The following is a 26,090-nucleotide window of genomic DNA, read 5'->3' on the forward strand; positions in this document are numbered from 1 at the left end:
AATGAACTGTTACCAGTTGCACAGAGAGAGAGAAAGACATCAAATATCAAAGGCAACAATGCAGAAGAAGCAATTGATTGTGCTGAAAGGACCAATTGATAAGAGGCAATATATTTTAATCCTCTATGAAGACTGAAGATAGCATTATATTGATGAATGTCATTGAGTAATTTAAGTGTTTTCTCCTGACCTTCTTCACTCCTTCCCATAAGTGTGATTGCAGCGTATGATATATGGCCCTTGCATGTAATAATCCTCAGCATGAAATTTTATGTGAGGAGAAGATAGGTCAGTTTTGATTAGGAGGTGATTTTGAATAGAGTTCTGCAAATTTTAAAAATACTTTTCTACAAAATGTAGGCATTGGAAGCAATGACAAAATTAGTTTTGAATATTGTATAAATATGGGATTTCCCTGGCGGTCCAGTGGTTGACTTAGTGCTTCCAGCGCAGGGGGGCATGGGTTTGATTCCTGGTCGGGGAACTAAGATCCCACATGCTATGTGGCATGGCAGTAAATAAATAAGTAAGTAAGTAAGTAAAGTAAAATGTGGTCTTATTATAATGTTTCTCATGCTTGCAATGATTCGAGACTATATTTTATATAGGAGACCCGCATTATAACCCCATTGATAAGGTTCAAAAGAGATTCACGTCCTGCCAATTTCCCACTATTGTTAAACATGGTATTTAGAGGTTTTGGGTAGTTATGTGATACTTTGATATGAGTTCTATTTGTGGGTCCTATTTACTTCCCTTTCTCATTTACTCCCTTTTTGGCATTTTTCAAGACTTGCCTGTACTGTATCCTGTCCCTTAAGATGGGACTGCTCTGTGGGGTGGATAGATGAATGAATATCACCATCACTATTAAATATTTAGAGGAATGAGAGGTCTGCTTTTATATAATATTGAAAGCCTATCCTAATATAAATGCACCTTCCCTCAGAGGTGTATCTTGTGCAACAGTAGCAACAGTATTAATAATAATGCTCTAGTTTATCTTTGTTCAAACTTTAGTTATTACTGTTTACCTTTTAAATATAAAATACCTTAAAAGAGGGATCAGCAAACTTACTCTTTAGAGGTAGTAAATATTTAGAGATAATAAATATTTCAGGCTTTGTGGGCTTATAGTCTCTGTCATAACCACTCAGCTCTGCCAGCCCTGTAGCACAAAATCTGCCATATGGTGATATAAATGAATGGGCCATGCTGTGCCCCAATAAAACTTTATTTGTGGACACTAAAATTGGCTTTCTCATAATTTTCATGTCATGAAGTATTACTCTTCTTTTGAGGTTTTTTTCAGTCATTTAAAAATGAGAAGATTACCGTTAGATTGCAGGCCATGCCAAAAAACAGACAGCAGGCAAGATTTGTCCCATTGTCTGTGGTTTGCCACCCCCTACTTTAGGACATTCCTAACCTATAGTGTATTAACATCTGCTCTGTTAATCAAAAGCTCATAGTGTGTAGGCTTTTCAGAAAAATGCTCTGAGAATTTAAGACAAAAAGGAGTTGCCCTACGAAAATTAACACTTCATATACTCAAATATGCCCTGAGTGCCTACTGTGTATATACCAGGCACTGTTTAAGATATTGGGGATACAGCAATGAACAAAGAAGTCCAAAGATTCTGCCTTTATGGAATTTACATTTTAGTGGTGTGTCACAAATATAAGTAAATTAGTAAAATACGTAGTATTAGAGATGGTGATAAGTACTATGGATAAAAATAAACCAGGGAAGGTGGATAGGTAGTACAGGCAGGAAAGAGTGTTGCAATTTTAAATAAGGCTATCAATCAAGGCTTCATTGATAAGGTGACATTTGAGCAAAGACCTAAAGGAGGAGAAGGAGCAAGCCATGGATCATGTAGAACCTGTGTGTCACCCTTAGTATAGTGGAGAGTTTTGAGCAGAGGTGTAACATGATCTGACATATTTAAACAGTGAAAGCATTTAGGAGGCTATTGAAATAATCCAGGTGAAAAATGATAGTGACTCAGACCAATTATAGAGATAGAGGTAGTGAGACATACATTATTGTTATATATTGAAGGTAGAGGTAACAGATGGAGTAAAAGAGAAGAGTCGAGTATAAGATCCAGGACTTTGACTTGGGCAATTGGAAGAATGGAGTTGCCATTCAGTGAAATGGAGAAGACTGGGGGAAGAAGAGGTTTGAGGAGGAAGATCGGGAGTTTTACTTTGGTCATGGAAATTTGAATTGCCTTTAGATATCCAAATGGAGGTGTTAAGTTGGCAGTTAGGTATATGCATCTGGAGTTCAAAGGAGAAGTCTGGGCTAGAGATACTATTTTTTTTTAGAGTCATCAGTATCTTAATGGAATTAAAATCCATGACAACTGATGAGATCATCAGGGTATTTACTAGTATTACTATTTATTTATTGTATTACTACCCCTGCTTCATTTCTCATCCACTTGCAAAGAGGTTGGTAGTTTCTAGTAACCTGTCCCCTCTGCTCACTCACGAAGAGTGGAAGGGATCCCACTGAACAGGAACCTGGCCTACACGGGAAGTACTATTAGTTGGCTATCCTGAAATTTTGCCATGGTGTAAACATGGGAGTGAATTTTCCCAAGTACCTCCTTGCTGGAAACTGTTTGCACTGGAGGTAAGTGTGAAAGGGGAGGTTGTGGGGAATGATGGGGTGAGGGCTTCCTAAACCTTTCCCAAACCTCAGGAATGGCCTGATTCTGAGGAAGGGAGAAGGTTCAGGCTGGTTCTTGTTTCCCTGAACCAGTTTGTACAGCCCTAAATTTGACCTGCTTTCCTCAAACTGGGAGTCAGAAATCCCTTTTCTCTTCTGTTTTTCTGCTGCAGAAATTCCCAACATTCCCATTTTGTGGGCTCCAGAAAGGGGTAAGCGAAGACTTCAATCCCAGCCAATCATTTCCAGATTAATAATTTTTAGTGTTTTGGTTTCTTTTATCATCATAAAAAAATGCTTGGACCCATTTTTCCCATCTGTTTAATTTCCTTGTGGATTGTTATGTATCTATGTTCTAGGGTCATTCTGTATCCCTGGGCAGTAGAGTTCAGATCCATATGCTATCTCCATTTGTGTGCTGTTTCTCTTGTGGATTCTCATATGCAGTTTATTGATGACATTTCCTAGTTGGAAGACACCCCATTCAGGAGACTGCTTCACTCTTAATCTCATCTTTTCCTGAATGTTGTTTTGTTCTCCTGCTGACAGCTTTTCACTACGCTACCCAACTGCTTCTGATGATCTGTCATCGCTTCTCTGCTGTTCTGTCTTCCTGTTTGACTGCCTTTGATTTTTGTCTCTCCTTTTTCCCCCGATTACATATCTGCTGAATGATTTGCGTTCTTCACTTACTGGTGCTTTGTCCATCAGCAAATGGCCTGGTACTACATATTCATCTGCTATTTTAGCATTTTAGACTGCCCAGCATTGTCTATCGGCTATCCTACCATTCTCCTATACCGTGGCCTTCCCAGTGCTATGCTATCTGTCTGCCTGATCTTGCCCTACCCAGTCTATACCAGTAATATTATAAGTAGGTTCAGATTGTTTAGCACTTTTGTTACCTATCTCTACTTGCCTTGTGCCACTAAGTTGGACTGCTGACTGAATTTGCTTGACTACTGTTCTTCTCTGCCTATTTGCTGCACATGGCTGCCCCATTAGTTGACATGAGACATCGCATTCATCGCCTGTGTACTCAGTCTTGCAACTTGCAACTTGCTGATTGGTCCATATTGCCTCCTTTATACTTCTCTGCGTCTGATAAATCACTCCTCTGTTGTCTTGTAACCCTGATCAGATTTTATTTCCAAGAAGTGTTGCCTACATATTGTCCAAACATATCTTAGCAATAGGAAAATACTTCACTATTTAAGTCCAGTCCAATTTACTCCTAAACTGACTTTTAAATTCACTACCACCATCTTTCTGCTTTTTTATACAGCTCCACATTCTTCCTTCTATTTAGGAATAGATTTTTTTTTCTAAATCATTTATCATCTTTGCTTCAGTTGCCTTTTCATATCATATATTGTGTACTTTTGTTCCTTGTGTATGGGATCTTTCAATAATTTTCCATATACTAAATTTGTTTCCTAATTTATTTTCCCTGATTTTTCCAGGGCTTCATGAGGATAAATTACTCCTATTAATTTTATCCTTTTTAGTTAAGACCAGAAGAATTTTTTGAAACTTTAAAGTATCATCTCTAAAAATAATAAATTTAGTTGTCTTATAGCTCTCTGTAGTTAAGATTAAAGTAACTTTCCACTCTGCTCCATTTTTTCCTTTGAGAATATCATTTCTCTACTACTCCATAATTTATGTAATATCATTTAGAGATCCTTTTGATGTATTTATCTTTCCCTCCCACATTTTAGACTGTGTTTTCTTTTGTATGGGTAAACTTTTAAATTTGACATTTTCCTTTATTTACTAAGTATTTGGCAACTAGACTAAAAAGCTTAAATTATCTGGACTATAAAACTTATTGTCATATTCACTTGTATTTAAATGAAAGACAAGATCAAACAAAAAGTAGAGAAGAATCTTGGTGAAATTTTCACACAATTTCAAGAGTCTGAGGAGATTTAAAGTGGGGTGTGTATGCATGCATGAAAGTGTCTGTATGTAGACTTGAAGTGTTCTATGTGTGTATGTATTCACAACATCATTGTGCTTGAAGTGTGGAAAATGCTGAGTATCCATATTAAATTTTATTTTATTTTTACTAAAAATGAGAGGGAAAAGGAGAAGGGAAAAGCTAAAAAGAGAGTGATAAACAGGGAATACAGGAAAAGGTATGGATAGCTTTTGCTTCTGCTTCTCCTTTTCCTTTAGTAATAGAGATAAAATTGATATGAAGCAAAAGACTGCTCTAGGAAAGTCAAGAAAATTACTTTTGTAGGTTTTTTTTTAATTGTGATAAAATACACATAACATAAAATTTACTATTTTAATCATTTTTAAGTGTACAATTCAGTGGCATTAAGTACAGTACATTCACTATTTCGTATAGCCATCACCACTATCTGTTTCCGGAACTTTTTCACAATCCCAAATAGAAACTCTGTACATTAAACAATAACTCCCCATTCCTCCCTCCCCTAGCCCCTGGTAACCTCTATTTTACTTTCTGTCTCTGAATTTGCCTATTCTAGGTACCTCATATAAGTGGAATCATACAATTTTTGTCTTTCTATGTCTGACTTAACATAATATTTTCAAGGTTCATTCATGTTGTAGCATATATCACAATTTCATCCCTCATTGTGTGTATATACAATAGTTTCTTTATCCATTCATCTGTTGATGGGTACTTGAGTTGTTTCCATCTTTTGGCTCTTAAATTAATGCTGCTATGAGCATTAGTATGAAAGTACCTGTTTTTCTTTCCATTCTTTCGGGTATTTACCTGGAAATGAATTCAGTAGCTTTTAATACTTTTGTCTAAGAAGAAATTAAATTAGTAGCAAAGACATCAGGGAAACTACATAATTAACATGAAAGATAAGTCCAAGATACTGTATCAGGAGTTGAAGAAATTATAAACTTTTAGAAAGGCCACAGAAGGCCAAGTGAGATTTAGAAGACACTATATTCTAAGAATCAAAGGGAGAATAAAGTTGAAATAACACAGATATAGGATGTTTGAAGGACAGCAAAAGTGATTCTGGAGAAGGCTGAATTTAAAAAATACTCGAAGTGGAATAATGCAGACTTTAAAAGGCAAGGTTTGAAAGGCAAGGTTTAAATGAAGTTAACGGAACTGAGATGAGGCAACCAGGTTATATTTATAGGAACCAGTAATGGGAACAGGAGTTCATTTCAATTCAGTGGTCTTCAATTCTGGATACCCAGCTTTCTACCTGAATTGAACTCTGCACCATAGTGTCCTAGACCTTACAGGAGTTACAAAGATTGGAAAGAATTGTTCCTTGTCTTCAAGGGGTTTGAAACTAGAGTAGTTAAATATGCAATAATCGTTTAGGAAAGAAGATTTTTCAATCCTTTAGGTGATAATGTTTTCACAACTCAAAAATTTTTTGGTGATTTTACATACTCTATCCAGCCTTTCTGAGCCAAGGTTCCTCATCTAAAGTATCAAACACAGAAAATGATTTGAGTGACTATCTTCTCAGTTCTCCCAAGGGTGGTGTATAAACTAGTACTATTCTATATGCATAGGAGAGAAGTTAATTCAATACATCCAATAATTCTCTCAGAATCTATTCAAAAAGGCTTACTCTGTGCCATATACTCTGTTACGTGTCTGTAACACAAAGATAAGGCATTGTTCTCAAGGAACTTACATTCCAAAAGAGGGAAAGAGACATTTAGCAAAAAAATACATTTCTAATATCATCCACAAAATTTTGTTATTTTCTTCTAATTCTTCAGGGAAAATGTTCAAAGTCAGAGTGATTGTATATGAGGGAATTGTTTCACCTCTTCAAAGTATCATTGATTCAGGAAAAAGAATGTCTTCTATGTTAATACCTTGTCACAGCTGAAGGATTCTGGTAATAGTTTAAATGCCAATAAGAATCTCTTTAATTTTAAAACCTAGGGCATTCAGTGACAGATTACTGATTTCACTGGTAGCTGTTAATAAACAGCATTACCTAAACCAAGTTTATTGGTTTTATAGTGGAAGAATAGAGAATGGTTAGAGATAAATAGATAATTAATGTTCAGGAGGTTGTTCTTGAATGTAATTGCAAGCACAATGAGGGATTTTACCCCCTGAGGTACAACTATATACTAATACTGAAAATGTTTGGTAATTTAATTTATTCTCACTGTCAACTAAAGCTCACTTGAATTCCTGGTTACATTTATTGGTTTTTATTATGGTTTTGATTAATTCATCATTTGAACTAGGAGTTTATTTGTCCTCCCTATCTTGATGTGTGCCTTCAAATTTGAGAGCAATTAGCTTCATTCCTATTGGTCAGTACTTCACAGTGATTCCTTTAAAGTAATCTCTTTAAAGTACTGCACTTAAGATAAGTTTTAGTAACCTATTTTTCCTCCCATCCCCTGATGTCCTACTAAAGTTATTTATTTTGACAACACAGCTGGGAAGATCAAAGTTCTCATGTCAGGAGAAAAGCACTAAAATAGAAATTACATCCAGATTTAATTTTTTCTTTTTTTAACAATGGTGAATAATTTTAAAAGATTTTTCTTCACTTGTATTCATTCTGAAAAACATATTTAATGAAAATAAATGATTTAGGTATTTTAAAGTATAAGACCTGGGATAAAGGAAAATGTCAGTAACATCATTTATTCAACTTGTTTTATTTGTAATAAATATACTTTTTCTTTTCTCATGACATCTGAAATTCTGTTTTTATTTTGAGGGAAGCTCAGTTGGAAATAGAGTTTTGTAATGTATTTTTTTGTAAAGGTTAACCTGAAAAGGCAGTATTTCTGTCATACCTTTATTAGTCTTCAAGTCCTTTTTATATTTAATAAGAAGATCCTCTAAATTTCTTTGCAGTCAGGAGATTTTTTTGTAGGCAGCTATTCCTAACAAACAAGTTGTTGTGTAATTTTTCATTTTCTTTTTTTTTCCTTTCTCTCCTGAAGAACAGTAGATCATATTCAATACCTCGCAAAGGAAGATGTAGCTTCCTTATATGAGCATTTTGTGTAGGAAGTTTCACTCCTTCAGTTCTGAATATAGGCAATGACAGTAGCAGGCACTAATAACCAGTCTCTGAAACCCCAATCTCTTTTTCTCCCCTTTGTCTTCTACATCAAATATTTCAGTGTTGCTGGCAAAAACTAACACATTACATGTGTGGCACAAGAGATCCAGTGGAGTGAGAGAGACCATTGAGGGAAAAGTCAATTGCCTTGGATAAAGAAACTGTTCGATACAAACTTCTTCGTGTATATTTACCAGTATTTAATTCCATGAACATCAAAATCAATACCTGAAAAGTTCACTAGTTAGATATTTGGATGTTTATAAAATACAAACCACTCTAAACTTTTTGTATTTATCTCTGAATGCTTTTAGATTTCTTGTAATATTTAGTACTTATGAAGAAATAGAGATTATTTTCTATTCATATCAGCAGCATAAAAACATCTTAGATGTTCAGGAATCAGTTTTTATTTGGTTTGTTCATAACCATATCACAGTAGTAGATGTGTACTTACTGTGCAATCATAGGTAATCTCATTATAGAAATCTTGAGCAAATATTCTGAAAGAAAATACCTCATAAGTTAAATTCTTTTCTCATCCTCCAACTGGCTGCCCTCTGGTTAAAATTAAGATCAATCTTGAGAGAAGGATAAAAGGCAAAAGCCTTTTTAGATGTCCTGTTTCTCATGATGGTTAGTAACTAAAAATAAAACTTCAGGCCATCTGCAGAAAGCTCCTATTTTATTAACCAGAAAATCTGTCTTCAAATTTCCGTAATTCCTGGTTTGTTAGAATTAGAATGAGAATATTAGGACCCCAGCGTTTTGCGTATTATAGGTGTTTAATAACAGCCTAAAAATGGTGACCTTTTTATTAAGACACAGTCTTAAAGGTGAGATTTTAACTGAAAAACATATGGTCATTTAGGATAAGGAAAAGACAGATGTTTTTATGACTTACAAAAGGCATAATAAAATGCCTTTTATTAATAGCTTTAAATTTTTTTTCTGAATGTAGATTTCTAAATATATTTTGATTTTGCTGTTTTTGCCAAAAAATAATTTGGGAAATACAGAAAAGCAAAATGAAGTAAATACAAACCACCGATAATCTCAACATATAGTTATTAGCTAGGACTAATTAATTAATTTGCCCAGTAGCAAACCCATCATATATTAAGGTTTATATCTTGGGTTTCTTAATAACATCATACCAAGTGATACCATAGCTATGAAAATTTATTGTGCACGTACTGTGTGCCAGGCATTGTGATAAACATTTATGTAATGTCTTATTTAATCCTCACAACAAACCTACACAAGAGGTACCACTTTACAAACAGGAAAATTAAATATAGAAAAATTAAATCATTAATAAGTTAACCCAGATCACAGAGTAGAAGATAATAGAATTTAAACAAGGTAGTCTTGATTCTAGAGCCCTTGTTCTTAATCATTCTCCTTTTCATATAAAGTAAGCTTTTCTCTGTTTTCTAAGTGTTCTTATAAAAGAACAAAAACGGGGGGGAGGGATGTGTCAGTCACTACAGAGTATAAACAAGCTATGAGTAATTTAATTTCCCTGTCATTAATCATTTAGGTCCTTTATTATTTCCTATCATAAACACTCTCTTTATATAAATTGTCATATACTTCCCTGATTACCACTTTAGAAATATTTCCTTAAAATAGAATAACAATCAAGATTGCTAAGTCTGCCAAATTGCCCTCCAGAATATGTACAAATTTATATATTCATACTATCAGTTTATGAAAGTACACATCCATTATCATTTTTAATCTTACTAATTTGATAGGTGAAAATTGTATGCCTTTATTGGCATATTGCAGACTAATAATGAGATTAAACATTTTTCTTGTATTTTTCCAGTTTTGTTTCTTTTATTAACTGCCTGTGTTCTATATTCAGTTTTGGCTCAGCAGCCTGTTCTTAAAGACTGATTCTAATTGCTTGTCAGGAAATAATTTTGGCAGAGTCAGATTTATACTTTAACTATATCAGTTTGACACATAAATATAAACCAATTCATTTTCTCTTTTCTCGAACTCCATTAACATAATAGTACTCAATTATTTCACTACTCACCATCTTGCGACAGAGGTCAAGTTCAAAACACATCCTGAATCAAAAACATGCAGTTTAGAAAATGCAAACACATTATTTTCTAACAAGCTAGTTATGCCCTTGGTCAAGTTTTCTTCTCATAGCTGATGCACAGTAATTTATTTTCTAACTATTTTTTTCTTATGAAATATTCACACTAAATGTTTTATGGATAGAATATTATGAACCTTACTATTTTAGAATTAATGGTCCATTCACAGATACCAACCTTGCAAAATAATTTATAGTTAGGACATTGAATACATATAGCTACTATGAACAGTCATTTTTTAAAACACCACAATATGCAGTCCTATTTACACAATTATTTTGCTTGGCAAACTCACTTTTCTGCATAGAATTCCAAAGGAAACAATATTCTAGCATGCAATTAATATGAATTACATTTGATTATCTAGACATTTAAAGCATTTTATAAACTTTTCCTGACAGAGCTTAACTTCCCGTCTAGTGTTCAAAACAGCCTACATTTTTTAGTCGCCCCTAAGAAGCAAACCATGTAATGCCCAAAGTTTTTTGGTAAGTGAATTGTTTAACACTTGGCTTGGCTTGGCTTGGGAATTCCCTGGTGTCCACCGCTTTCACTGCAGTGGCCCAGGTTCAATCCCTGGTACGGAACTAAGATACCACAAGCCACGCGGAAAAACACGTGGCTTGTATTTTTTGACAGAAACATTTTTTTATGTAAGTGATTGTCAAGCAGGGCATTTTGGTCCCCAGGGTACATTTAATGCTTTGTGACATTTTTGGTTGTCCCAACTGGAGGGATGCTACTGACATTGGGTGATTAGAGGCCAGGAATGCTGCTAAATATCTTCCAATGAACTGGACAGTTCCCACAACAAAGAAATCTCTGGCCCAAAATGTTAAATGTGCATAAATTGAGAAACCCTCATTTACATCATATTAGTGATTACTCACTGCCAGGCACTGTGCTGGGGCATGGGGATACATAGATAGAAAGTTATGATCTTAGTACTCAGGGAAGTTCATTAGAGAAATTTATTATCTTAGTACTCAGGAAAGAATTGGATAAATAAAATGTAACATGATCATCAATATAATATTGGTATATATGTAAGATAAAGTTTATCTGAGGGACATAGGGAAATTTTCAAAAAAGTGATACTAGAACTGTTATTCTTATTTTACCTTTTACTTAAATTTACATAAAGTGTATAAATAGTATAGTTACAATTTAATGGATTTTCAGAAAATGAACATACCCATGTAACCAGCATCCAGATCAAGAAACCAGAATATTTTTTTTAGTTTCTTAATCTCTTCTTTTTTAAATTGAAATATAGTTGATTTACAATGTGTAAGAAACCAGAATATTATCAGTGTCCCAGAAGACCCTCTTGTGCCCCCTTTTCGTCAGAGCCCAACCCGTGAGAGTAACTACAGTTCTGACTTTTAGCATCATAGATTTTTTGGGTTTGTACTGACCATTATATAATTGAAAGTGTATAGCAGTATGTCATCTTTTGTGTCTGGATTCTTTTGCTCAACATTATATTTGTAAAATTGATGTATACTGTTGCATGTAGTTGTTTGTTGATTCTCATTACCATTGTATAAATATGCCATTGTATAAATATACCATTGTATAAAGAATTGATTAATTCTACAATAAAGGCACAATGGCTGAAATCATAAGTCTGCCAATAGGTCAGTCTGCCTGCAGAATGGGTTTTGAGGAGGCAGTGGCAAGAAAGAGCCTGGAGAGGGGTAGAGTCAAATGGTGAAGGCTCTCTGTGTCCTAAAAAAAAAAAAAAGGCATTTGGATTCTTTCTAGTAGGAAATGAAGATATATATTTTTTAAAGATGTTAAACAGCAATGAATTTAATGAGATTTGCATTTTAGAGAGACTACTTTGGCAGCAGAATAGAGAATGGGTTGAATGGGAGTGAACTTAGCTACAACACCAATTAGGATGTTATTGGAATATTCAAACAAAAGATGCTGAGAACCTAAATGCAGATGTGGGTAGAAAGGGTAGATTACTCTCAAGATAGAATTTATAACACTTTTTGATGAATGAGATATGGAGATTGCAGAGAGTAGTTTCCTGAGCCACCTTTCAAAAGCCTTTGTGTTTTCCTGACATACAAAATATGTGCAGTGAAGAAAAATAATAGAATTAAATGTTAGTAATTAAAATTGAATTCAAAATAACATTCAAATGTATCTATAGTGTTCGAACTTGTAGAAAAACAGATGTCATTAGTTGAAAATGAATAAATTGATGGGAATCTTTATGGAGAATATGTAGGAAAATTGTTGTTTAGATGAAGGTTAATGGCATTGGCACTTTGTTTTAATTTTAATCTAAAACTTATGTCTTCCTTTTTGTTGTTTCAGAATTTTGCTATTTTTATTTTTTTTTTACTAAATGTGTACATTCAGTCATGAATAAGGTGGTTTGCAGTTCAGGAAGAAAAAATAAGAGATAAGTGTGTGTGTGTTTGTGTGTGTATGTGTACTAAAAGTCCAAGTTGAGAAAGGAAAGGAAGAAAGGGGTTAAAATATTGCATCTCTATGAATAAGAAGGAAATTGTCTGAAGTGGAATTAATAGAGTTCCCAGTTATCTCTAGGTAGGAAGATTACTGTGTTTTAATTTTGTTTGTGTATGCATCCCCTAAAGAGAATAAAGGCAGTGAGTCAGAAAGTTCCCCATAGTCACCCCTAATAACATCACTTCAAAGATGCATTGATTGCTATCTGAGATAGTAAAGTCAATTGTCTCTTTGTGACCTAGAGAATGAGTGCAATTAGCTTTTGATAACAGAGCACAATGCTTATTAATGTTGTTGTGGTTTGTTTTTTTTGTTTGTTTGTTTGTTTTTTGCGGTACGCGGGCCTCTCACCGCTGTGGCCTCTCCCATTGCGGAGCACAGGCTCCGGACGCGCAGGCTCAGCGGCCATGGCCCACGGGCCCAGCCGCTCCGCGGCATGCGGGATCCTCCCGGACCGGGGCACGAACCCGTGTCCACTGCATCGGCAGGCGGACTCTCAACCACTGCACCACCAGGGAAGCCCTATTAATGTTTTTAAAATGAAGAACTCCAACGAATTTTTTTTTAAAGCTGTAAGCCCTTTATTTATGGATGTGATTATTCACCTAGAAAACCCAAAAGAATCCGTTAAAAAGGTATTAGAAGCAAGAAGAGTTCAGGATGACAGCTGAATATGAGTATTTTATTTTATAAACATCTATATGCTAATATTACTTAAATTAGAAACAACCCACTAGAAAAAATTTTGGAAAGATTTCATTTACAATAGCAGAAAAAAGGAAACTTCATAATACCTAAGAAACTTAAGCCATTTGACAGACAGACCTGAAAAAACAAAACTTTATTAAAGGACGTAAAATGTAGCTTGAATGATTAGGAAGTCATGCGATATTCTTAGATGCAAATATTTTTGTGAAAATATTTTTTGTGTAACTTATCAGTTTACCTTAACTTGATTAATACATGTGATATAATTCCCCCTGGAATTTTGGAGGAGAAATTAATTCTAAATCAACAAAGTTGATTCTAAATTTCATTTTAAAATAGCAAAGGTATGAAAATAACTGGTGATTTTTTTCAAGTAAAACAATAAAATATAAGGCACAGCAATGACAGGAAAATAAACTCAGAAAGAAATGCAACCAAATGATATTTCATTAACATACCTATGTATAAAATTGGAATTTAGTATTATATATATATGATACATCAAGACATTGGAGGAAAGAAGGGTCGGTCATTCAATAAAAGGTGTTGAGAAAATTGGCTATCCATTTTGGTGGAGAAGATTGATCATGCAACACAGAATTAAACTACAGACAGATTAAATATTTAAACATTAAAAACTGCAAACTTATGATTTAAAAATTAAGATGTTATTTTTCTCATCTCTAGGTAAAAAACCTTTCTAGGTGAGACATGAAACCCAGAAAATATAATAAAAATAATGATAGAACCCCTTGTATAAGCATTTAAAACCTCTTAATGGAAATGTCAACTAAGTAACAAATTCTACTAAGCAACAAAAATTGTAACAAATGTCAACTTAAAATTAATATTTGCAATGGATTTAACTGCCAAAGGTTTAATATTTTCAGTATATTAAGTTTTCTAAATATTAAATAGGAATAACATGGCAACCAGTAGAATAGCAGGCAAAGGATATATACAGGCCATTTGCAAGGGGAAAGAAGCACGTTGCTTTTAAATATGTACTCATAACTGGTAAGAAATGTAAATTTTTAAAATATTCTGTTTCTTTGTACACATCAGTTAAATAACTATTTAAAACTGAGATTGCCTGGAATTGGCAGGGTTTAGATGAAAAGAGCATTGTTGTTTGGCATAAAAATTGTTAGCATCTTCTTGTAGGGCAGTGTGCAGTGCATCAAAAACCTCAATGTAATGATGATATAAAAGACATTCATTTTATAGAAGAATAAAGCAGTTTACAAATAGTATATGGCCTGGAATAATTGTTGATTTGGAACTTTGAAAAAACCTTCCCTCTGTAGAAAAACTTGACCTAGTAAAAGGACATACCCTATGAGGCATACCCTGTTAAAGGACATATACTGTCAGTCTTTACATTCACTCTTTCCCCCAAAATACCATGAGACCAAGGAGCAGGGAGCAAGAGCCAGAAATGTATCAAGCCAGGACTTGGGAGAGGGAGAAGGAGATGCTCTGAGGACAGATGACCATTGCAGCACTGCTTGTAAGACACTTAACCTTAGACAGGCAGCAATGTGTAAAGCTCAGCCTGGGATCCCTGAGACTATGAGACACTTGTGGGAGGCTGAAGTGGAACTGGTCAGTGGTGTCCTCTGATTAAAGGTAGAAGCAGAAATAAATTTTCTCTGCAGGAAGTTTTCCCCACTTTAGGTCAGCCATACTCCAACAGATTAAAATCAAGTAATGAATGTACTACCAAAACTCACCAAGCACAAGTAAGGCAGCAAAACCATTAATCAATAGGTGGACTGAAAAGATGACTGCTAGAACTGTCAAATACAAAATACAGGACAGAGAAGAATTAGGTGAGCATTATCATTTATTATCCATATTTGGAAAATTTTGTTTAGGACAAATACTAAACCACAAAGGATGCAGACACAACAGAAGTATTTCAAACTGTCCCTGACAATCCAGGGTTAAGTGGTGTACAATGAAATATCCAGAAGAACAAAGACATATTGGGTTGGCCAAAAGGTTAGTTCATTTTTTTCCATAAGATGGCTCTAGTAGTGCTTAGTTGTCTTTAAATTCATTCGAAACAATTTTGTTAGATTGTATTGTGACAGCTGTCATATCAGCGTGCATCAAAAAAATCAAAATTGGTGAATTTTTATGTAGCCATTTTAATATTGAAGATGGAAGAAAAACAACATTTTCGGCATATTATGTTTTATTATTTCAAGAAAGGTAAAAACGCAACTGAAACGCAAAAAAAAGATCTGTGCAGTGTATGGAGAAGATGCTGTGACTGATTGAAGGTGTCAGAAGTAGTTTGCAAAGTTTACTGCTGGAGATTTCTCGCTGGATGATGCTCCATGGTTGGGTAGACCAGTTGAAGTTGATAGCAATCAAATCGAGACATTAATTGAGAACAATCATTATATCCCACTTGGGAGATAGCCAACATACTCAAAATACCCAGATCAAGCGCTGAAAATCATTTGCACCAGCTTGGTTGTGTTAATTGCTTTGATGGTTGGGTTCCACATAAGTTAAGGGAAAAAAAACCTTCTTGACCGTATTTCCACATGCGATTCTCTGCTTAAACGTAACAAAAACATTCTGTTTCTAACACAAATTGTGATGGGCGATGAAAGGTGAATACTGCACAATAATGTGCAACAGAAGAGATCATGGGGCAAGCGAACTGAACCACTACCAACCACACCAAAGACCAGTCTTCATCCAAAGAAGGTGATGTTGTGTGTATGGTGGGATTGGAAGGGAGTCCTCTATTATGAGCTCCTTCCAGAAAACCAAATGATTAATTCCAACAAGTACTGCTCCCAATTAGACCAACTCAAAGTAGCACTCGATGAAAAGCTTCCAGAATTAGTCAACAGAAAACACATAATCTTCCATCAGGATAACACAAGACCACATGTTCTTTGATGACCAGGCAAAAACTGTTACAGCTTGGCTGGGAAATTCTGATTCATCAGCCATAGTCACCAGACATTGCACCTTTAGATTTCCATTTATTTCGGTCTTTACAAAATTCTCTTAATGAAAAAAATTTCAATTCCCTGGAACTGTAAGAGGCGCCTGGAAAAGTTCTTTGCTCAAAAAAGATAAAAAGTTTGAGGAATATGGAATTATGAAGTTGCCTGAAAAATGGCAGAAGGTAGTGGAACAAAACAGTGAATACATTGTTCAGTAAAGTTCTTGGTGAAAATGAAAATGTGTCTTTTTAGTTTTACTTTAAAACTGAAGGAACTTTTTAGCCAACCCAATACTTAAAAGGTGAAAACATAACAAGAGACCATCATTTATGAATGAGCAAATGGGGAGAAAATGGGACTCTTAGCAATAAGAAAACATAAGTTAAAAACTTTAAATATAAGAACAGATAAAACAGCAGATTGGACCAGTAGAAGAGAGAATTAGCATACTGAATTATGTACCTGAGGAAGTTATGGAAGATATGGAAGATATGGAAACAATTACATAGAGTGATGATGTAATGGAAAAAAGAGAGACATAGGTTATGGAGAATGAAATGAGAAGGTCCAAGATACATTATATCAAAGCCCCAAAAGAAGAGAATGGAGGAAAGGCAATGATTAGAGATGATGGCTGTAAATTTTACAGAACTGATGGAAAAACATGAATCCACTGCTCCTGAAGGAATAGTGTATCTCAAGAAGGATAAATAAAATAAATTGATGCCTAAACACATAAAAGTAAAACTCTAGAACCAAAATAACAGAGAAGATTTTAAAAGTAGTCAGAGAGAAAGGACAGATCACTTATATAGGAATGACAGCAGGCTTTTAAACAACATTGGAATAAAATAGATAATAGAATAATATCTTAAAAGTATTCGGGGCTTCCCTGGTGGCGCAGTGGTTGAGAATCCGCCTGCCGATGCAGGGGACACGGGTTCGTGCCCCGGTCTGGGAAGATCCCATATGCCGCGGAGCGGCTAGGCCCGTGAGCCATGGCCGCTGAGCCTGCGCGTCCGGAGCCTGTGCTCCACAACGGGAGAGGCCACAACAGTGAGAGGCCCGCATACCGCAAAAAAAAAAAAAAAAAAAAAAAAAAAGTATTAAAGAAGTTATATTGGAAATTATTTTGTACAAGGTTTCATTTTTTGACATACATGTGTGAAGTGTTTATTTTGAGGTTCACAATATAATACAAAAGCTTGTTCTAAAATTTTGGATAGAGAGCAGTTAGACCATATTCATTAGGTCAGGACAACAGTATTATCATAGGATACCATGTACCTATTACATAGGATACCATGTACCTATTACATTTGTGGTTTATATTAAAAGTTACAAAATGTTTTCCTGAATGAAGATATCTTAGATGCTTCAAACTTAGTAATCATGTTTGACTTTCTTTACTAATATTAAAATGAAACAGTTATATTTCAAAACTGAATTAAATATCTAAATATTGTATTATCTTCTATTCCTAATATAATATTTAATACTTTCTATTTTTCTACTGCTACCTGCCCTCTCACTTTGATGTTTTGAGGAACAATTTTTTAAAATCTTCCATCATGTTATCACTTATGTGGGGAATGTAAAAAATACAGCACACTAGTGAATATAACAAAAAAGAAGCAGACTCAGAGATATAGAGAGCAAACAAGTGGTTACCAATGTGGAGGGGGGAGGAGGAAGGGGCAAAATAGGGGTAGGGGACTAAGAGGTACAAACTATTATGTATAAAATAAGCTACAAGGACGTATTGTACAATACAGGGAATATAACCAACTTTTTATAATAACTATAAATGGAGTATAACTTTTAAAAATTGTGAATTGCTGTGTTATACACTGTAACTTATATAATATTGTACATCAACTATACTTTAATAAAACAGGAAGGGAGGAAGGGAGGGAAGAAAGGAAGAAATGAAGGAACGGAGGGAGGCAGGGAGAGAGGGAGGAAAAAAGAAAGGGAGACAGGAAGGAAAGAAATACGAGACTCCCAGTTAAATCTGAATTTCAGATAAATGGGTATGTTTTTAGCATACATATGCCCATTCAATATTTAGGGAATACTTAAGCTAAAAATTATTCACTATTTATATGAAATTCAAATTTAAATGGATATCCTGTGTTTTATTTGACATCCCTAAAAAATAAATGAAACTCTTCCATCATGTAATAAAAATAGTATATTTTAAATATTAAAAATAATATATTAAAAGCTATGCTTCTCCCACATTGTAATTTTGCTTCTCACTTATAATAATTTTACTGTTTTATTTAATTGGTAAACTTTGAAAAATCTTGAGAACAATCCATAGAATGATCTTAATATGCCAGCATTGAAAACTCACTGATTTTTGAGACTCATGTCAAAGTTATCCATAGTTAACCAAAAGCAGTTTCCCTTTATCTGTAAAGATTTATGCCCAGAATGTATCATATTAGATTGAAAACAGTATAGTGTCTTATATTTCTATGAAGTAGCATCTAAGTAATTTTGAGGTTACTTTTCAATTATGATAATGATTGTGTCATATCATATCATTTGTCCCTTGCTTTATTTTTTTTGTATTTTTTATTGAAGTATATTGATTTACAATGTTTCGGGTGTACAGCAAATTGATTCAGTTATACTTACAGATATATATATCTATTCTTTTACAAATTCCTTTCCTTTATAGGTTATTACAAGATACTGAATATAGCTCCCTGTGCCATACAATAGGTCCTTGTTGTTTACTTATTTTATATATAGTAGTGTGTATCTGTTAATCCCAGATTCCTAATTTATTCCTCCCCCTTTCTCCTTTGGTAACCATAAGTTTATTTTCTATCAATATGTCTGTGAGTCTGTTTCTGTTTTTGTAAATAAGTTCATTTGTATCATTTTTTTTAGATTCCAACATATGTGATATCATGTGATATTTGTCTTTATCTGATTTACTTTACTTAGTATGATAATCTCTAGGTCTCTCCATGTTTCATTCTTTTTTATGGCAGATTAATATTTCATTATGCACACACACACATACCACATCTTTATCCTTCCTCTGTAGATGGACATTTAGGTTGCTTCCATGTCTTGGCTATTGTAAATACTGTTGTCATGAACATTGGGGTGCACGTATCTCTTCAAATTAGAGTTTTTGTCTTTTCCGGATATATGCCCAGGAGTGTGTCCCTTGCTTTTTTTTTTTTTCTTTTTTGGTACGCGGACCTCTCACTGTTGTGACCTCTCCCGTTGCGGAGCACAGGCTCCGGACGTGCAGGCTCAGCGACCATGGCTCACGGGCCTAGCCGCTCTGCGGCATGCGGGATCCTCCCGGACCGGGGCATGAACCCATGTCCCCTGCCTCGGCAGGCGGACTCTCAACCACTACGCCACCAGGGAAGCCCTCCCTTGCTTTAAATAGTCTTTACTGCTTTAAATAGTCTTTAATGTTTTGGATTTCTGTTAATTACTATTTATTTAGCTTCCTAACCTACCTCTACCAATGACACAAGAGCAACTCAGACCTAGTCTCCATTTTAATAAATAATTTTAAGAGTAAATCTACATTTGCCCTGATTGATTTAGGCCACATTTATTTTGAGATGCTGGACATTAATACTATAATTTCATTCTTTTTTAAGTTTAAACAACTACTGTTTCTCTTTGATGTTTAAACAACTACTGTTTCTCTTTGATGTTTTCTTGTCATTGCTCCTGGAGATCAGAGACAGGTCAGAAAGATTAAGGAGAATATTCCTTAAGTGGACCCATCATGTTGTAACATAAAAAGCTTTTAAAAAATAGGGAATTTGCAGAAGTGGTGGTATCTGAAAATTATTCACAGAAAATTCTAAAAAGTCTGATAACTTCTGGGAAACGTGTGTTCAAAAAAGAAGAAGAAGGAAAAAACAAAGACTCTTCTGGGAAACCAGGACACGACAGAATCTAATGTTGCCACTCTCCATATCCCCACCTATTTTTTTGTTTTCTTTCCTTTCTCTAGAGACAAACTTGGTTAGGTATAGACGTCTGCCCTTCCTATTACAGTATTGATTGAGCAAAATGTCAACTTCCATCTGCCCCAGTTAATGTTCCTACTTTGGGCACCTTCTACTCTTGGATACTTAATTTTTATTATGTGAAGAGAAGATCTGAGTTAACTGTTCATAATTACCTATCTGGTTACCAAATCTTTCAGGTTTGTTTTATAAACCTGAATTTTTTATATCCTTTGTTTGCTGATTCTTGTGAATTTGGTTTGGGCCTACCATATGCTGAGCTACACTTAGGGGTACAATTTCTAAACCATATAACTGGGCTAAAATGAACAACATCAAGGTAGCATTGAAAGAGGCAGTGTTGTAAATGAGCAGCCTCAGGAGTGTGTGTGTGTATTTTTGTGTATGTTGTTTGCGTGTTAGTAGAAATGGTCATTTCTACTCATTCTGACTAGGTGATGGGATTTGTTTAGTGGTGGTAGATAGAACCAATTTCTTCCTCCCCATTCCCACCAGCTGCCCTAATAAAGTCAACTGTTCAGTTACTTACAGCCCTAACCTAAAGAACTCAACTCCAATTCTAAGACATGTACTTGTGTGTACACACACATGTACATTATCCTCAGTTTTATGAAGTGTAATTGTTTTGTTCCAGGATGGACTCTATTTTAACTTCTAAATCTCAGACTTGAAGGCAACGTAGGCTTTATTTGGACAGTGAACTACCTTATTCTAAGCATCATAGTCTGGATGTTCTGAAAAGAGTTTGTGATCTTCAGAGCTTAAATTATCCTGATTCTAAGATATCAGCTCTAAGTTCCTTACCAAAAAAATATATGTGTGTGTATACACAAGGGTATACACACACACACACACACACACAAATATGTAAGTTATGATTCCATGGAAGAATCTCATAATTATAGAATAAAATATTTCTTTTATCTTTCAAATTCGAGTGTATATAAGAGCTGTTATTTAACTTTTTAAGAAGTTTTTTGATCTTTTTGCATTCCTACAGTTTTATCTTTTTCATTGGCAAAGGATAGCTGCAACTCTTTAGAATAGTTTTTAAAAATTGAGCCTCATTATTTTTAAGTCCTTGTTAAAGAGATTTTTCTTCCATTATAATAAAGGTAAAGATTTTCTTTCATCTGACTTATATCAATTTTATTTAATAAATAATGTGTTCTTCCTTTTATATGTCTTCCAGGTTGTAACTCACTGAGTTATGTTTCATTCTTTTTTTTGAGAGACTCTTGCAAAGTAGATTTTTCTACTATAAAGTATAGTATTGTTGATTTTAAGTGATTATGATAAGACCCTTCTGTTTAGCATGAGCAGCAGAGCATTAACTTGAGTCAAACGTTGCCTCTTTGCGTTCCCCTATTTTACAACATCCTGGGTCTAAGTCCATTCTGACTTGTTGTCAGGCTGATGTTGTTTTCACAGCCTTAATTTGTAATGTATGGTTGTTATGGAAATTTTAAAAATTATATAAACTTATTTGGCTTACCAATTTGAACAATTTATTTACCACAAGTAGTTATGGATACTTGCTTATATTTTTTCATCTTTGCTTAAGTATGTAATTACATAGCTGTTTTCTATTGGACTTAGGTGAAAGCATAAATGCAGGAGGTGCTGTTAGTTCTTTTTCTTCAAAATATATTTATAATCTTCTCATTTTCTTTTCCCAGTTTACTTTGGAGGTTTTATGGTAATGTCCAAGGCTATATTCCTGGTCATTGGTATCTCCAGAACTGCTGTTTCTTGATAAATCTTCATTAAGTTTTCAAGATTATTGCTAGCATATTGCATTCTTCAGACATCTGGTAATTCACACACATTCTAAAATAAACGTGCCCATAACTTCTATTCTGTACTGCTTCTGGTAGAACTACTCAATTTTCACAACTGCTTTGACTGTAGTCCATTACAGCAACTTGTATGACATAAGTGACTTTAGACTTTTGTTTTAGTACAAATCATAGTATTCAACATTTGTTAAGCACTTGCTACGTGTTAGGAATGATACTGAGCATTTTTATGTTCAGTCGCATTTAAGCAAAGTACAAAGATCCTTCCTATGTCTGAATAGGGTGTAATACCTTGTCAATTGAAAACATATAATAGATTTAATGGATTAATTTTGGAATTGGAGTCTACAGGCCTAAGTTTTATTGATTTACTGTGTGGCTTTGCATTATTCATAGAATTTATTAGTGTGTCTATTTCTTCACTTACAAAAAGATAATAAAATATGTCTCCTCTGTATTATGTAATATAGGCATATGTTGTGTTTAAACAGAGAATATCTATAGATGTTTTGGAAGAAAGGCACCATAAAGAAAACATTCTGATGTGAATATTTCTCCTATTATTAAATTATGTTGCTAAATAATAGTATTCATGTTTAGCTCTCCAGTGCAATAAGAGGAATAAAAGCTTTTTCACAGCATTATAAATTTATGTTGTATATAATGTTATCATACTAGCATTATAAATATTATGACATCCTTTTAGTTAACTAAAATTGCTTTATTGTGTTAACAATTTAGTTTTATAAGATGGATAACAAATATTATTACCCCCTTTTTACAAATGGAAAACTGAGAGATAGATAAATTTCTGGAGGCATAAGAACAAAAGCTTATATTTATTTAATATGTGAATAATGAAGGACTGTTAGGTTATAGATGATGAATAAAAAGCCTGATCATGAAGTGAGAGGTTAGTAGCTTTAAAATCCATCTTTAGATGAGCAAAACCGTAAGAGAACAAGTTATTTAATTCAAGCTACAGCATGTCATAGCCTCCAAATACTTAATGTGTATGGGTTTTTCTCTCATCTTTACTATTGGAACTTATACTAAGTTAAGCTTATTGCAAGACAACAGCAATATTGGATTTCTTTGCTTTTAGGAAGTACCTGTACTCATTTCCATCTTTCCCAGTTGGCCTGTAATTTTAAAACTGAAGGTGGTATGAGAAGACAAAATGCAACACCTTATAATAATATTTAAAATAAGAATGAGCTCTTTTTGGTTTTTCTCTTTTCTTAGCAGTTCTTCCACTCACTCTGTTTCCTTTACCTCACCTATTTCTTCCTCTCACTTTTTCACATGTGTCTGTTTTGGTGAGAATCTAGTTTTGTTGCAAGAGAACTTCAGATGTGATAATTACGTGTTTCTAATGTGGATACTTTCTAAAGAGGCCACCAGTGAGAATTATTGTATCTTAAGGCAAAAGAGCAAAGTTTTAGATTTTCTAAAATCAATTGGGAGTGAGTCATTTGCAAATAGTATTTGTAAGTCTAAAGTAGGAGCTTATTTCCTTTATTCTCAATTAAGATGTTTAAGAATGGCTTAAATTACGTTGTTATATGAACATTAAAAACTTACACTGCTTTAAGTAAACCAAGTAATTATGTATGACCATCAATAGAGTGGAAATACAATGTATAGATTTTTTTAGGTAGCTCTTATGTTTCTACTTATATTATACACCACGAACCACATTAAAAAAACAAAATTCCAAAGTAGCTGGAATAAAGAAGCTGGGTTATACATTCACCAGTTAACTGACCAGACAACAGCCTTTCAGTACAATTTCAAATTGGATCATCTTTCTACTTCATCTTTCTTCAGATTTGAGAAACAGTATATTTTTCCATATCTATATATCAACTTTTGAAGAACATGAATGAATAACATTTTCTTCTCTATAGATTAAAGGACATGTAACCAACAACCTAAAATAAAGGAGAACTTTATTATTTTTCACAAAGTGCCAAAAATGAATAAAAGTATAATGCATATATAAAAATGCTAATAATCCATAGAAATACCACTATTTTCTCACCTTTTCCTGGAATGAGATATAAAGTAGTACAATTTATAAGTAGACTATAAAGATAAGTGCTATTCTTGTGAAAATCTCTTATAAAACAATAATTCACTCATTTGAGTTCCCTGATTTTTTGTTTGATAATTTGACTATCAATATTTAGATACATGAGGAAAATAATATTAAAAAGTACTCACTGGGTAAAGAAATTATAAAACTTTGGAGTACTCACTGTTATACATATACTCAACTTGGTTATTTAATAAGTGTTGAGATGAACAGACAGTAGATTCTTCACTCAGCATCTCATGCTCACTGCAGAGTACATTTTCATTGAATGTAATGGATGATGAAATTGCCTGGAGTACTTAAATTTTTATTTTTTTGTTTCTTTCTCTATAATTATACTGTCTCCTTTGATCTTTCATTATAACCAGATCTTACTTAAATATTGTACCACTTTAACTGAAATACAAAATGGAGTATCTCCATTTTGAAAAGCTTTCTACTTCTTCCAAGAGTGGAAAAAGATGTAAATATTTAAGAAGGCTAAAGCTCCAAGGAAGAGAAATACATTACCAGTGCATTCATATCTCTCAAGTAAAACTGGAATAACTATTTTCATTACTTAGTTGCAGCTTCTTCGTTGTAGCAGTAGTCTTTAACCACTTAGTCACACTGTTATGATACAATGACATGATTAGTTGAAAGGTGTTTGTAATTAGTAATATAAAATTAACAAAATCTGTGTATGAATGTTTTTAATTAATTGGAAAAAATTAAAGACTGCCCTTACAATACTGCGACTCTTACTTCCACTCTGCTCTGCTTCTTAAATGAGGAGAGAAAAGAGTAAATTTATAGCTGGTGTTCCTTGAACATCCCTATGAGTTAGTCATCTATGTAAATTTTATTCATCATATATAGTCCTGAGAAAAAAATATATTAAAGATAGCTTCTCTGTACCATAGGATACTTATAGGGACAAGATCTGAATTGTTTGTTTATTATAACCTTTTATTAAAGTGTAAAATAAAATTTATGTGTTTGAGTCAAGAAAATATACTTGGCTGACGTTAATGGATAGAGTCTGGAAAGTTTGATTGGCTGGCATTAAACTGCCTATTTTTACCTAATTTATCTCCTCACTAGGTCTATATTTTGCTCCGATGAAGGATCCTCACATTTATTTCAATCTATTTTACAAAGTTGAATATAAGGTGATTATGAATATGAGAACAAGTTGTGTACATTATCATTAATCTACCTCATTCCTTCTATCTGCAGTCTACTTTTCAAAGTGTAGTCCTCTGACCAGCATCACAAGCATAACCTGGAAATTTGTTAGATATGCAAAATTTGAGACCCTAGCCAGACATTCTGGATCAAAATCTCTGGGTATGGCCCAGCACTCAGCATTTAACAAGGTTTCTAGGAGATCCTGATGCACACTAAAGTTTGAGAACCACTGCTCTAATCATATCCCACCTTGATAGCTTAACAAGGTTATTAGTACCCATTAGATAGTGTTTCAAAGATAGTCTTTGTTATTTAAGATTATTTAATCAGCAGAGGGCACTGTAGTAGTTGTTAGGAGGAAATTGTATTAAATCTACATGGTCAAGTAACAAGCATGTAAATATTAATGCATAAATTATACCTGTTAATAAAAGTATGTCTACTAAAAATAAGTAAAAGCACTATACTAAGTGATTTTTCACCACCACCATGCATACAAGAAATTTCTGCACATTTACTTTTAACTATTGTGTGTCCTGCGCATACTTAAACATCACTGACTTTTAGCAATAACGTTTTTTAAGGTAATTTTTCCTATGAAGGTTAAAAATGGACCTGAACTTCACTGACAAGTTCCCTGGGCTATAGAATCATTGTTTATGACACCCTGTTTTGCAACTTGAGTAGTCTTTGAAGCATCTTTCTGACTTTCATGTTATCTTCAAAGTGTCAAGGGTAAAAGAAGAAATCACAATAACTGATTTTGCATAGGAGATTGTAAGCTTCAAAGTTTAGAAAGTATTTAGAAGTTAAAAATAAAATGTCTTATTTAAAGAGTATAGCTAAATCCGGTTAAACCTCATTATTTTGGAATTTACTAGTCCAAAAAAGGTTATATCTGAAGTAAGAATATAAATTTCTACTATTGCTCAAGGAAAAAAAGAATTTGGTAATCAAATTAATAATTTATTTTT

General features: G+C 33.8%; 1 protein-coding gene across 14 annotated transcripts in view; it reads left to right on the plus strand.

The window, feature by feature from the left end:
* Positions 1 to 26,090, plus strand: part of GPHN (gephyrin) — a 651,195-nt gene that overhangs the window by 303,639 nt on the left and 321,466 nt on the right. For 8 of the 14 annotated variants that reach the window (XM_055088534.1, XM_055088535.1, XM_055088537.1 and 5 more), the window contains exon 5: positions 2,854 to 2,892. The exons of the other annotated variants lie outside the window; for them this stretch is intronic. In XM_055088534.1, the coding sequence (XP_054944509.1) occupies positions 2,854 to 2,892 (39 nt within the window). The remainder of the gene's footprint in view (positions 1 to 2,853; positions 2,893 to 26,090) is intronic. 14 annotated transcript variants of the gene reach the window in all.

Source organism: Physeter macrocephalus, chromosome 11 (genome assembly GCF_002837175.3).
Source record: "Physeter macrocephalus isolate SW-GA chromosome 11, ASM283717v5, whole genome shotgun sequence".
NCBI lineage: Eukaryota > Metazoa > Chordata > Mammalia > Artiodactyla > Physeteridae > Physeter > Physeter macrocephalus.